The sequence below is a fragment of the Neoarius graeffei genome, chromosome 7 (assembly GCF_027579695.1).
Source record: "Neoarius graeffei isolate fNeoGra1 chromosome 7, fNeoGra1.pri, whole genome shotgun sequence".
NCBI lineage: Eukaryota > Metazoa > Chordata > Actinopteri > Siluriformes > Ariidae > Neoarius > Neoarius graeffei.
This window is the reverse complement of record NC_083575.1, coordinates 61,681,230-61,696,033: the sequence shown is the minus strand read 5'-3', so window position 1 is coordinate 61,696,033 and position 14,804 is coordinate 61,681,230. Positions and strand designations below refer to the sequence as shown.

The 14,804-nt window shown below is 40.4% G+C and overlaps 1 protein-coding gene across 3 annotated transcripts; it reads left to right on the top strand.

Moving 5' to 3' along the window:
• The first annotated feature begins 34 nt into the window (after window positions 1–34).
• On the top strand, window positions 35–11,375 carry dmac2l (distal membrane arm assembly component 2 like). 3 transcript variants are annotated; one of them, XM_060926209.1, is made up of 5 exons: window positions 35–94; window positions 6,339–6,459; window positions 9,599–9,807; window positions 10,788–10,959; window positions 11,095–11,375. In XM_060926209.1, the coding sequence occupies exons 2-5, from the start codon at window positions 6,350–6,352 to the stop codon at window positions 11,207–11,209; spliced, it is 606 nt and encodes a 201-aa protein (XP_060782192.1). In that variant the 5' UTR covers window positions 35–94; window positions 6,339–6,349; the 3' UTR covers window positions 11,210–11,375. The 3 variants fall into 3 exon arrangements, with proteins under 3 accessions (XP_060782192.1, XP_060782193.1, XP_060782191.1); XM_060926210.1 differs by having other exon boundaries at window positions 40–155; window positions 6,345–6,459; XM_060926208.1 differs by having other exon boundaries at window positions 40–155.
• Window positions 11,376–14,804: the final 3,429 nt, after the last annotated feature.

Below are 14,804 nucleotides of genomic sequence, written 5' to 3'. Positions count from 1 at the left end.
GGGGTATCAGAACGTGATGACGTTACTTGGCGTGAGGTGAAAGGTCATGAATGAGGCGCATGGCGGCGGTAGAATGTAAATAACACTGGCAAAGGTGAACTATCGGACTTTATAGATAAACTTACTTTATTTTTTTAATTGAACTTTAATACCAGGTGAGTCATTGTGTATAATTTCTGCATGATGGTGAATTTAACAGGATGATCTCACACTAATATGTTGGTGTTTTGAGCTGAATGTGGTTTGTTTTCCTCGGAAATGATGTGCTGATTTGAATGTGGAGCTCATGAAATGTACAACTATAAACCAGTTCAAAAAAAGGTATAAGGAACAGATCTTTATGAGGTATAGGGAGGAGGAGTTACAATAACATGCTATTGATAATATAAGTGTATATATGTGGGTATGGGTACATTCGGATATATTGTATAAAAAGTGAGTATTTGTGTGTGTGCGCGCATATATGTGTGTGTATGTATATATGTGTGTGTATATATATATATATATATATATATATATATATATATATATATATATATATGTGTGTGTATATATAGAAGCATAATATGCATAATTATGATATGGGTGTCTGTGTACGTATGGATGTGTATATGTATGTACTGTATATATGTATTGTATGTGTGTATATATGCATAGCATAAGTATTTGTGTGTGTGTGTGTGTGTATGTATGTATGTGTGTGTGTATATATATATATATATATATATATGAGATTTGATTTGGGCGATATTATACTATGTTGGTATGTTTTTGTTTGTTTTTGTTTGTTTGTTTTTGCTTTCTTTTGTGTATATATAGTTTATTATGGTGGAAAGTGACGTTTGATTAGCGGTGGTATAGAGGGTTAGGATTTAATAAGTTATTTACTTCTTCCTAATCCTTTCTGAACATTACTATGTTATTGCCTTGTGGCTACGCTATTCTGTTTATGATGTTTTGATGATTGCATTTTTTTTATTTGTTTTTTTGTTTGTTTTTATATCTTCTTTAGTGTTCAGAATAAAGCAATCAATCAATAAGTTTGGCTCATGCGAAGGAAATACACTCGTTTTACTTAGTAGTACAGTAAATGAGTACAAAATAAAAGACTTTTTACCAGAATTGATTGCCTGATAATTGAATGGTGTGTGTGTGTTGAAAGGTAGGACACCTTCACGTGCAGCTTTCAGTACTTGTGTTGTTTTCCTTTGTTGAAGCTTCAACATCCAGAAAGCTGTCTCTATCAACACACTGCACTGTACAGAAGTCTTAGGCACATGCAAAGAAATGCTGTAGAGCAAAGTTGCCTTCATAAATAATGAAATTAAAATCTTAGGCATGTGTAAAGAAATGCTGTTGACCAAAAATAGGTTAAAAATAATGAAATGTTTTAACATTAAAAAAGTATAAACAGCAGTAAGACGTAATAAATAAAAGTCAATATTTGTTGTGAGACGACCATTTGCTTTTAAAATAAATAGTAGTCTCATGTACAATGTGTGCAGTTTTATAAGGAAATTATCTGGTAAGTTTCACTGAGCTTCTTGCAGAACCAGCCACAGTTCTTCTGGAGACTTTGACTGTCACACTTACTTCTTACTTTTGCAGCAAAACCCAGCAGCCTTCATTCTGTTTTTGTCTGAAAAGTGTCTATTCTGCTTTCTTTACTGACATACAGTACAAACATTTTTCTCTAACATTTTAATTTTGTGCTGGAAAACTAATGAGGTCCTCATTCGTGAGCTGTTGTTTGCTGACAACGCAGCACTGTTGTCTGACACTGTTGTCAGGCTACGTTTACATTACGTCGAATCAGCGGATCATCAGATTAACGTTCTTAAAACGATTCGCGTTTACACTAAAACCGTTAGCCGTGCACACAGCAACACCAATACGCGGATACGCTCGGCTCCGCAGGCATCCTGCGCTCCAAATCACTCCGCCCTGAACAGCGAGTGCCCTCTGGAGGGTGTGCACTCCGGCCCTGCGCAGCTCACAGAGCGCGCGAGTGAAGTGAACAAGCCACGATTCGGGACTGAGCCGCTGTGTGTGAGATCCCAGCGCATATCACTTATTACTTGCAAGTGGAAGGATGGCAAGCCTAAAGACAATCATAACTACACAATGGGCAGTATTTGCATCAGTATTTGCAGTATTTTCATACTTTTATACTCTTTAATGAAAGGTGATACAAGGCGGAAGTCTGCGCCGTTTTTCAGCAGTCGCGTCACATGACCAACGCCAGCGAATCAGGAAGGTGGATGTCACAGTGACGTTGTCCAATGAGACGCCAGCTAGAGCTCAGCACAGCGTATTCGCGTATTCTCAATGTTTACACAGCACCGGAGCTGATACGATCTAGATTGAATACGTGGACGCTGGCGGATTCCCGTTTCCCCGCTTTTTCAGGGGGGGTTAATGTAAACGGACAGTGCATCCGCGAAGAAAACGAGACAGATACGGTCTAGTGTAAACGTAGCCTGAGGCTACATCCACACGACAACGGCAACGAGATGTTATTTAAAAATATATCGCGTCCAAATGGGCAACAATCAGTAAAATATCGGGTCCATATGGCAACGCAACGCTTGCTGAAAACGATGCAATACACATGCCACACCTCTAGGGGCGCTGTAAGACGGTCCCTTCGGAGACACCAGAACAACCCATACGAAAAATAACAGTAAAGAACTTATAAGAGTTTACCACTGTCTTAGTAGTAAATCCTTATAAGGATTTATAAGTAAATATGCCATGTATGATTTACTCCTGAAAGTGGCCCATTTTGCATTTTCCTCATACAAATTTTTTATGAAAATCTAGTATGTATGAAGTGAACATTGTGCATGGTTTTTACAGATAATGTGTATGATGAATTACACCGTCTTTGTATGCTTCACGTAATGTTTGTAGTTTTAAATTATATTTTACAGTTTAAAATGTATATGCCTTTTATATGTAAATCCAACACAAACATGTGGATTTACATATAAAAGGCATATACATTTTAAACTGTAAAATATAATTTAAAACTACAAACATTACGTGAAGCATACAAAGACGGTGTAATTCATCATACACATTATCTGTAAAAACCATGCACAATGTTCACTTCATTCATACTAGATTTTCATAAAAAATTTGTATGAGGAAAATGCAAAATGGGCCACTTTCAGTAGTAAATCATACATGGCATATATATTTATTTATAAATCCTTATAAGGATTTATCCTTATATTTATAAGGATTAACTACTAAGACAGTGGTAAACTCTTATAAGTTCTTTACTGTTCTTTTTCGTATGGGAATAGAAGAAGTAAGGACGCATGCGCATAAACTATTATGCGCGAGACTTCATATTAGCCACAAAGTCAGGAAAATCTGTTCGGAAAATTACATTATAATGACCAAATACAATGAAAAGTATTTTTCCAATCTCACCTGTAAGGTAATCCCATGTGATCTCGTTTGGACGGTAAACCTGTTGGTACAGTTAAACACAGCTAATCTTTATTCTCCACTTTGACCTTTCCAATATGGCGGCGAGGATGACGTACGCGGAAGGCGGCGTCTTTAATGGTCCGGAATAAATTGAATACTACACGTTGATGGATTAATTTGTTGTTTCTCACCTGTGAAAGGTAATCCCATGTGATCTCGTTTGGACGGTAAACCTGTTGGTATAGTTAAACGCAGCTAATCTTTATTCTCCACTTTGACCTTTCCAATATGGCGGCGAGGATGACGTACGCGGAAGGCGGCGTCTTTAATGGTCCGGAATAAATTGAATGATATACACGTTGATGGATTAATTTGCTTTTTTGAGGAATGTATTCTAGGACTTTAACCATCATCTGAAGAGGTGAGATCGCTCTTTTTTCCCCCTAGTTTTGCTGGTGGGATTGACTCTGCCCTAAGGGCTATTCTCTCTCTCTCACTTTGCACCATTACACAATAAATATTCACAGTGAAAATATTTTGTAAGCGCGTTTCATGAACCAAGTTATAGGATTTGTTGACAACTCGCATCGCATTGCAATGAGATCATTGGCACTACTGGTGTTAAGAATCAGACCATTTTATAAATGAATATTTTGCTGTAGAGCTGCAGTGTTTGTACGATTGCATGTTTTTGCTTCACTATTACTGTCACTATTCTGCTTCTTGCATTACTACTGTGAACTAACACTGAACATAATAATAATATCCAAGCTCGTGTTTCACTCTCACTAGTGCTCTGTAAGGCTTTTTCCTGGTGATATTCGTTACACTTCTACCCGGCGTGAAGCACTCACAGTCATGTGGTTGTGACGTCATCGTAAACAAATCCGTTTTACTCATCCAGACGACTTCACAACGGCAACGTTGCCAGATCTTTCCACTCTGGAACCCGTTCTCAAAAAGATTGCGTTTTGGGCACCCAAAACGCCGGTGCCGTGTGGACGCCAGGCCTAAACGATAAGCAATTGTATCGGAGTCACCTGAATCCGTTGCCGTGTGGACAGGGCCTGAGGCTGGCCTCCAGCAATTGGTGGATCGTTTCTCATACGCTTGTAAAGTGTTCGGGCTAATGATTATCATCAAGAAGACTAACATTCTTGCGCAGGGTGATGACTCCCTTCCAGCCATTGTCACTGATGACAGCTATGTAGGGGAAGTCGAGAGCTTTACGTATCTGGGTTCAACGATCACTAGTTCCCTCTCCTTGGATGCCGAAGTCGGTGCAAGAATCGGTAAAGCCGCAGGTGTCATGGCAAGACTGAACAAGAGAGTTTGGTCCAACTGCCAGTTATCTTCGAACACCAAACTTTGCGTGTAGCAAGCCTGTATTCATTCCACTATACTGTATGGCAGCGAGTCTTGGGCACCATATGCCAGACAAGAAGAACGGCTTAAAAGCTTCCATCTCTGTTGCTTCAGGCACATCCAAAACCTCTCTTGGCAGGACAGACTGACCAATACGGAAGTCCTCGAACATGCTGGCATTCCAAGCATCCACACTCTGCTGATCCAAAGGCGTCTCAGGTGGCTAGAACACGTGCACCGTATGGACTTGGGGCACATTCCCAAGGATATCTTGTGCAGGGAATTGCGTGAAGGGACTTGTCCTGTTGGAAGACCTCACCTCCGCTTCAAGGATGTCTGCAAAAGGGACCTGAAATTGGCGGGTATCAACCCTAACACATGGGAGAACATCGCGGCCTCACGGGAGTCTTGGAGGGCTTGTGCGAGAAACGGCTTGCAGAGCATCTCGAAGCGAAAAGAGCTGATCGTAAAGCGAGAGTAACAGCCTCAAGAATTTGTTTGTGCCAGATGTGCGAGAGACTGCCACTCCAGAGTCGACCTATTCAGCCACTCTAGAAAGTGCAACAGCACCTAGTGCTGCGCCATCGTCCTCCAAGACGAACGGACACCTATCTTGCTGACATACAAACATTTTTCTCTAACATTTAATTTTGTTCTGGAAAACTAATGTCTGGAAATTTCAAGTGTTTTTGGACTGCTTTGATAATGTAGAAGTCAGAAAATAAAATCTATAACAAAGTTTGTACTAGGGCGGCACGGTGGTGTAGTGGTTAGCACTGTCACCTCACAATAAGAAGGTTCTGGGTTCGAGCCCCGTGGCCGGCGAGGGCCTTTCTGTGCGGAGTTTGCATGTTCTCCCCGTGTCCGCGTGGGTTTCCTCCGGGTGCTCCGGTTTCCCCCACAGTCCAAAGACATGCAGGTTAGGTTAACTGGTGGCTCTAAATTGACCGTAGGTGTGAATGTGAGTGTGAATGGTTGTCTGTGTCTGTGTCAGCCCTGTGATGACCTGGCGACTTGTCCAGGGTGTACCCCGCCTTTCGCCCGTAGTCAGCTGGGATAGGCTCCAGCTCGCCTGCGACCCTGTAGAACAGGATAAAGCGGCTACAGATAATGAGATGAGACGTTTGTACTAAAAAATAAGATACCTAAGACTTTTACACAGTACTGTATATTATTTAAAGTTCATGTCTAGGTGATGATGAAAATACACTGACAAGAATTCCTTGATTGGACTTTGCTCAAACGAGTTGGGTTATATTTGTTTGTTTGTACCTTTTTAATGGTCCAGATTTTACTCATTCAGTGCTGTGATATAAAAGGATTTTTGATGCTACACAGGCCTACATCCTTTTGACCACTAGAGGTCACTAATGAACACAGGAACTCTAGAGAAATAAACTGTTTTCAGTTCGCCTGAAAGCCTCAATGCTTTATAAAGCTTCGTCTCGCCATTACTAGCTGGTATAAAGTATGATTCATAGTGAGCTGTGAGCAGTTGAACTCATAAGTAACTGATGATTTTTCTCCCCCAGAAACAGGAGCTATGAGAGTCCTGAGTGGGACAGCACGGTGTATTTTATACACACGCTCCCGGTGCTCACCGCTAGGGGGCAGCAGAGGGTTCTGGGGCTGGCTCAACGCTGTCTTCAACAAGTAATAATGCTCTACACACACCTTTTTTTTTTTTTTTTTTTAAATGAACAAAAGAACATAACCGAGATATAGTATACAAGTAGCACAACCACAAAAGAGCCAGGGGTATATCACATGAGATGAAAAATATTATTAAACATACAGATATTAAGTGTTTTGATCACCTTTTGGTTAGTCAAATTCGAAAGTAGTTTCACATTCAGGAAAACTACAAAATAAGCTTTTTTTTAGTATAAATATGGAGGTGATTATAGGAAATTGTGCATGCCAATTGGTCGAGAAATTCAGATTATTTCTCGATAATCGCCTCGAGTGACTCGACAAACTGGCTGCCAATTGTTTCGTCACCGTAAGTGAAGAAGAATCACAAATGATGAAAGAAAATGCTGTTCCTAAAAGCACTAAAGATGCTACGAAGTTTGGTCTAAAACTATTCAAAGGCAATGTGGAATTGTGATTTATTTTGTCTATTTCAAAACAAAGTATATTGTATGAGTCGGCATAGATAAGTGACACAAGTCTGCGCCATGCTGCTTTTGAAGTTTGAAATAAATTATTTTTAACACAGTTTATTTTATTTCATTTTTAAAAATAATCACCTGTGTATTTATACTAAAACAATTATCCACCTCAGGCTCAGTGAAATATCAGTGAATAATAATCTCTGCTATTATTCACTGATATTCACTTCGCCTTTGGCGAATAATTGTTAAATAATTACTAAATTTACGTTTATGAAAACTTTTTTTTTTTGCTAAAATCATTATCAAAACAAGTTTGTCCCCCCCCCCCCGGTTATTGCACTCTTTGTGCAATCTACATTTCAATATACTCATTACAGTGCAGTATTTCTTGTGTGTAATATGGTTATACATATTTCTCTTGTGCAATCCAATTTTAGTGCAGTATACGAATGAATGAATGAACCAACCCTTTGTCACTGTTACCAGTGAAATTGACCATCATCCTGTCCTTACAGAGGGGGAACAGGACAGGATGACAGGGATAAAAGAAAAAGAAACACAGTAGTAACATGAGGAAAAGATGAGGGAAAAAAAGAAACCCCCCCCACACACACACACTATGCTCCTATCAGGAGTACAGTGTGGGAGGGGGCAGTCAGGGGTGGGGGGTAAGGGGGTAGGAGGGGAGGGGAGGAGGTAGAGGTAACCCAGCGTAAGCAAGCAGCCGTCCGCTCCTGCAGCCATGCAAACAGCGCTGGTCACGCACCCGCTTGTCACACTGGGGGTGAAAAACGGCGACCGCGGAAAATTGGGGAAGGAATGCGAAACGAGAGTGTCTGTCTCCCAGCAGTGACCTTCTGGGGGAAATGTTTCCCCAGCAACGGCCTTGATCGAGGCCGGTGCTGTTCAGGGAGCCGAATGTCGATAAGATAGAGATTGTTTGGTCTTTCGAACAGACGCAGTCTTTACACGTCCACACCACTTGTCCATATCTGTCCATTTCGTCCATATCTGTCCATTTCTGTTCAATTCAATTCCATTTGGTCTCCAAAAAACTTATTCCTTGCAAAGCCGAAAGCGTCTCCAGATGACAACCATGTTGTGGTTCAAGTTCTCCCACAGTTTGAGTGCCGACAGCTTTGCCCACCGCTTCAATCACATCGGGCAGCTTTGTGGGGCTTTGAACAGCTGTCACCATTGTCTGATTTCCTCAATATACCAGGGCAATGCCTAATCCAATCAGCAAAAGTCTGGTAATCATGGTTCCGAATAGGTAGATATCTCCAATGTCCTCCACAGATGTTCCGGCAGGACAGGTGGGTTCCCCCGAACCCAGAAACTGTGTCAATTTCGTTAGGAGACCAGTTTATCAAATCCATGCTTTTTTAGTTTAGAAATTCAATGCGGAGAGAGTCTCCTGAAAAAAAAAAGTATAGGCAGACGAGACGAAACAAAGAGCACAAGCAGGAAAAAAAGGAGAGGAGAGCAGAAAAATGCGACCGCCTTCCGTGAGAGCGCGGAGAAAATGTCTACATTAAAATATACATTAACACACTTGTTATAGTGCAGTATTTCTTTTGTGCAATACGTTAATACATATTCTGTATATTGTATACTCAACAGTGTATCTAGCAGAGCTAATATATATTCTGTAGACCACTCCATCATGTTCTTATTTTCTTTTTATTATATTTCATTATTTTTAACACATACACACACACACACACACACACACACACACACACACCCCAACTGTCCTCATGACCTACGGAGCATTGCAATAAGCATTTCACTGCATGTCATACTCTGTATGATCGTGTATGTGACATAATTAAAATTTTATTGAAGAAACCAAACGCCACATTTGCCAATAATAATGTTAACTTTTTTTAAAAATGTGATCAGTGACAAATCTGGCCTTGCCAGAATTTGCTGGTGTGAGAACAATGCCAAAATCAGTGTAAAACTATTTTCTGCATATTCATCACAGAAAGAGCAGTTCATATTTTTGTCTCTTTAATTTTCTTTTTTGTAAGTACGTTTTCAGTAAGTTTTCCTCCACAGGGAAAGTCTTTCATCCTTCTGCTGTATCTTATTGAGTTCAAGAGAGAAAAACGAAGCTGGTGAGGGGATGAAGGTTTATAGCTGCTACAATATAAGTGCCAACACAAACTAACTTGTCTTACATTGCATTCATGTGTACAATTCACGACATTAAATATAACTCTGAACAGTTAAAAAGACTAAGTTTTATTCATTAATTAATGAAAAAAATTGCAATAGTTGGCAAATCATACCAATTCTTCTGTGGTATAAGAAGAATAAAACACTTGGGAACATGCTGTTATAGGAAAATAATTCACTGTGGGGTGGTACCAGTGTAAACCCGTCATGAATTATTTTCGTAGAACAGCACAGCCCTGATGCTTTATTAAATGTGTAGACGCTTCTTATTTGCTAATTCAGTCGAAGCACTGTTAGGAGTGTGACTTAAATGGCTTGGAGGAAGGTTTTTTTTTTAAATAAAAATCTGTCTTGCCTCCAACAGAGTTAAATTAGATGGTTTGTTGTTGTGAGAGAGGATTCAGAGCTTGTGTCCTTTTATAGCCTTTTCCTGATGTACTTGCTGCACAGTTTTATAAAACTGGAATTGCCTTTTTTTTTTTTTTCTTCAGGGTTGATTATGAGCGGATTAAGGGAGTTGGTCCGGACCGTGCAGCCGCCGAGTGGCTCCTAAGGTGTGGCGCCAAAGTTCGTTTCTGTGGTTTTGACCGCTGGCAGCATGATTACAACGGGCTCCCAACCGGGCCGCTGGGTCGATATAAAATCCAGGCCATCGATGCTACAGAATCCTGCATCATGTACCGTGGATTCGATTACCTGGGTAAGTGACACCTTCACACAATAACTGATAAGATACTGAGCATGATCCTGATACAGTATCCCTGTTGTACTGGTGTCTTAATCTTCTTTCTTCTCTTCACCCCTTTTACCATCATCCAAAGTCAAATCCGTCAAATCCATCCATGCAAATTACAGACCTCTTCCCCACCAGCTTCCTGTGCAAGGAGCTTGGTTAATATTTATGCATACTGGAGCATCTAATTTTTGTAAACATTTTACACTGCAGTAATTTGTTTGAGTTGATGAGTTTAAGTTCCCTTAATGTGCAGAAATTCTTTGTGAATGGGTCTCATGGTACCTGTGCCTGGGAGACGTGAGACATGTTAGTGAGCACGGCTCCTTGACAGGTGAAGATTGGAAAAATACCAGGTGGTGTTTTCCCAGTTTTCACCTACCAAGTTGAAATGAGTCTGTGCCCACTGTAGCCTCAGATTCCTGTTCTTGGCTGAAAGGAATGAACCCCAGTGTGGCCTCCTGCTGTTGTAGTCCATCAGCCTCTCGGTTTGATATGTTGTGCAATCTGAGATGCTTTTCTGCTCACCATGGTTGTAAAGAGTGGTTTTTTTTTTTCTTAAGTTACCATAGCCTGCCTGTCAGCTCGAACCAGTCTCACCATTCTCGTCTAATCTCTCATCAACAAAGCTGTTCCATTCACAAGACTGAATCCACAGGACTGAAATACTTTGCTGTCTGAAATACTCAAACCAACCTGTTTAGCACCAATAACTAGACCATAGTCATATTTCACTAAAATCATGTTTTGTTTTGTTTTTCCCCATTCTGATGTTTGATGTGAAGGTTACCTGAAGTTCTTGAGTTGATTTTATGCATTAGGCTGCTGCCACATGATTGGCTGCTTGAAGAATTGCATGAATGAACAGGGGTAGAAGTGTTTCTGTTAAAGTAGTGAGTGAGTGTATAGTAAATAAATATCTCCTTCCTGTGTGTGTGTCTGTGTAGATGGTCTGGAGCATGTAGAGGAGATAAAGCTGCGAAAGTGTATATATATAGAGGACGCGTGTCTGGAGCGTCTGAGTAAGACAGTGAGTCTGCAGAACAGCATGAGGACGATGGAGATTGTTTCCTGTGGCAATGTGACCGACAGAGGCATCATCGCTCTTCATCACCTAACGTAGGTGAAGCAGCTCTGTGGTTTTCAGGCTCTGTTTATTCAAAACCTCAAGTCTCATTGTCTGGTACCGTGTGTGTGTGTGTGTGTGTGTGTGTGTGTGTGTGTGTGTGTGTGTGTGTTTTTTTCACTTCTCAGGAACTTGGAGTACTTGTTCCTCAGCGACCTGCCAGGTGTCAAAGAGAAACATAAAACAACAAACACACTGCAAACCGCACGACCCAAACTCACCATAGAACTTGACCTGGCTTAGCCAATCGGAGCTTTCTTTGCAGCCTCGACTTACAACTCAGAGACCTGAGGAGGGATGCGATGATACTTACAAAAATAATTAATGTTTAAATTTTCTGTCGTCTTGAGGAATTGCTCTGTGAAGTGTAGCATTAAAGAAGCAAAGTTATGTTGAATGTTCACTACTATTTACATCTGTATGAAAATGCATTTATTTCTTTTCAGTTTCATTTTAGTTATGACACTTTTAATAAGGTCACAAAGCAGTTTTACACAAACCTGGATCTAGATTTAGTTTTAGATCCCTCTCTGAGAGGACATGAGGAAGAAACCTTGAGAGGAACCAGACTCCAGAAAGTGTGATTTATGAGTCATTACTCTACCACAACTATATGTTATAAAGTCAAACGGTGCTGAGTGTGTTGAAAGGATCCGCAGTATGAGAATCACTTTTGAGTTGATTAGAGACGATAGTGAAGTTATCTGCTCACTAATGAGATTTGGGTATACACTCTTTTCAATGGGTGCCATCGTTAGGCTGATTAATACTAGTGTTTATCGTTGGAGAAGGAATTGGTGTGTGAAATTGGTATGTGAATTATGGCATCTTTGGGATTCAAACTCTCAATTTCCCAGTGACAGGGTGAAATATGTCCTGTTTTTCCTGTAAGGATTCACTTTCATTATTCCTGGAAGGAACTGTAAATGCCATGCATCCTGTAAAAATTATTTTTAAAAATATTACAGACTCACCTGGATAGTTGAAGATTGGAAAAAGGAAAGAAATGGTGTGAGATTATGGAAAGGTATAAAAGTGTTAGGCTTTAATGTTAGGCACTGAGATGGTGGGTTGTAGTGTTTCCTTCTCGTCGGACACTATGTACATGTGTATATGTATGTTGTTTCATCTCAATCATTGTCAAGTCTACACTATATGGCCCATCACACCTATACATGGGTCTTCACTCAGCATAATTATATAGGATGTCTTTGTGTGCTGGAGCATTACAGTTTCCCTTCACTAGAACTAACAGCCCCGAACATGATTGAGCGTAACAATGCCCTTTGTGCACAAAGCAGGGTACATAAAAACATGGCCTGATAAGTTTGGTGTAGAAGAAATCAAGTGACGTGCATGGAGTCCTGACCTCAACCCCACCAAACACCTTTGAGATGAACTGGAATGCTGACTGCACTCCAGGCCTCCTCACCCAACATCAGTGCCTGACCTCACTAATGTTCTTGTGGTTGAATGAGTACAAATCACCACAGACATGCCAATATCTAGTGTAAAGCCTTCCCAGAAGAGTGGAGGTTATTATAACAGTAAAGAGAACTAAATCTGGAATGGGATGTTCAAAAAACATTATGGGTGTGGTGGTCAGGTGTCTACAAACTTTTGGTCATGAAGTGTATATTTGATCAATATTTTACCAGGGTTATTTTAGTGACATAAAACCTTTTTGGAGGAGAAAACCTGCCCAACAGGTTAGCGTTGCTGGAATTCCATTACTGACAGTATCTGTTTTGTTTTTTTATTTAGATCTTTTTTTCACACAATCTTTGGGAAACTATTTGGTGAGAAGAAGGGATTTGAAACTACTTTAAAATGAACATTTGAGATACAATGTAAAATCTAAATAACAGCATGTAAAGATTTGCAGCCTTTTTAAACCTATATTTAATTGAATACAATATAAAAAGACATTTAATATTCAAACTGATCATTCTTTTTTATTTGTGTAGTAAATTTTTACTCATTCTGAAGTTGATTCCTGCAACACATTCCAAAACAGTTGGGACAGGGGCAACAAAAGACTGGGAAAGTTGTGAAATGCTCAAAAACCACCTGTCTGGAACATTCCACAGGTAAACAAGTTAATTGGTAACAGGTAAAACGGGCATCCTTGAAAAGCTCAGTCATTCACGGACAAGGATGGGATAAGGTTCACCAGTTTGTCAAAAATTGCATGGGATGGGATGTCCAACAGTTTAAAAACAATGTTTCTCAATGTACAATTGCAAGGAACTTGGGGATTTGAATATCTACCAATCCATATCATCAAAAGATTCAGAAATCTCTGCATGTGAGGAGCAAGGCCGAAAACCAACACTGAACACCTGTGATCTTCGATCCCTCAGGTGGCACTGCATTAAAAACAGACATGATTGAATAAAGTAGATCACTACATGGACTCTCAAGAACGCTTCAGAAAACCATTGTTGGTAAATATAGTTAATTGTTGCATTTGCCATGCAAAGTGAAAGCCATATATCAATCAACAACCTCCAGAAACGCTGCTGAATTCTCTGGGCCCAAACTCATCTGAGACGGACTGATGCAAAGTGGAAAAATGTGCTGTGGTCTGAAGAGTCCACATTTCGAATTGTCTTTGGAAATCATGGGCATTGTGTCTTCCAGACTAATGAGGAAAAGGACCATCCCGATTGTTACCAGCATAAAGTTCTAAAGCCAGTATCTGTGAAGGTAGCATTAATTAATGCTGAAAGATACATACAGAGGACGGCACGGTGGTGTAGTGGTTAGCGCTGTCGCCTCACAGCAAGAAGGTCCGGGTTCGAGCCCCGTGGCCGGCGAGGGCCTTTCTGTGTGGAGTTTGCATGTTCTCCCCATGTCCGCATGGGTTTCCCCCACAGTCCAAAGACATGCAGGTTAGGTTAACTGGTGACTCTAAATTGACCGTAGGTGTGAATGTGAGTGTGAATGGTTGTCTGTGTCTATGTGTCAGCCCTGTGATGACCTGGCGACTTGTCCAGGGTGTACCCCGCCTTTCGCCCGTAGTCAGCTGGGATAGGCTCCAGCTTGCCTGCGACCCTGTAGAACAGGATAAAGCTGCTAGAGATAATGAGATGAGATGAGAGGTACATAGAGTTTTTGGAGCAAAATGCTGCCATCTAGATGACATCTTTTTCAGGAACGTTCCTGTTTATTCCAGCAAGACAATGCCAAGCTACATTCTGCACATGTTACAACAGTATGGCTTCATAGTAAAAGAGTGCAGGTGCTAAACTGGCCTGCCTCTCACTGTAAACGTGTGGCGCATTATGAAGCACAAAATACGATAAGAGAGACCCCAGATAGTTGAGCAACTGAAGTCATATATCAAGGAAGCATGGGAAAGAATTTCACTTTCAAAACGTCAACAGTGTCCCCAGTTCCCAAACACTTACTAAATGCTGTTAAAAGAAAAAGTGATGTAGCACAGTGAGAAACATGCCCCGTCCCAATTTTTATTGGAATGTGTTGCAGGCATCAAATTCAGAATGAATGTATATTTATGAAAAACAGTAAAGTTTATCAGTTTGAACATTAAATAGCTTGTATTCAATTGGATATAGGTCAAAAAGGGTTTGCAAACCGTTGCATTCTGTTTTTATTTACATTTTACACAGCATTCCAACTTTTTCTGGAGTCAGGGTTGTACTGAATCACAGCAATATTTTTGGTGTGCTTCAGTCAGTTAGAGAGGGACTAAGTGTTTTGTACTGTTATTTTTCATATGAAAGATTTTGGCAGTTGTAAATCAGATTACCTTCAGTGAGCAACAGCTGTTATATACATTGCAAAAGTTTGCCTACCCTTGAATAAATAATTC

Coding starts and splice junctions, on each gene's coding strand:
- dmac2l (XM_060926209.1), top strand. CDS start 6,350: ATGAGAGTCCTGAGTGGGACAGCACGGTGTATTTTATACACACGCTCC. Junction 6,460..9,598: donor CTCAACGCTGTCTTCAACAA/GTAATAATGCTC, acceptor TTTTTTCTTCAG/GGTTGATTATGAGCGGATTA. Junction 9,808..10,787: donor CCGTGGATTCGATTACCTGG/GTAAGTGACACC, acceptor GTGTCTGTGTAG/ATGGTCTGGAGCATGTAGAG.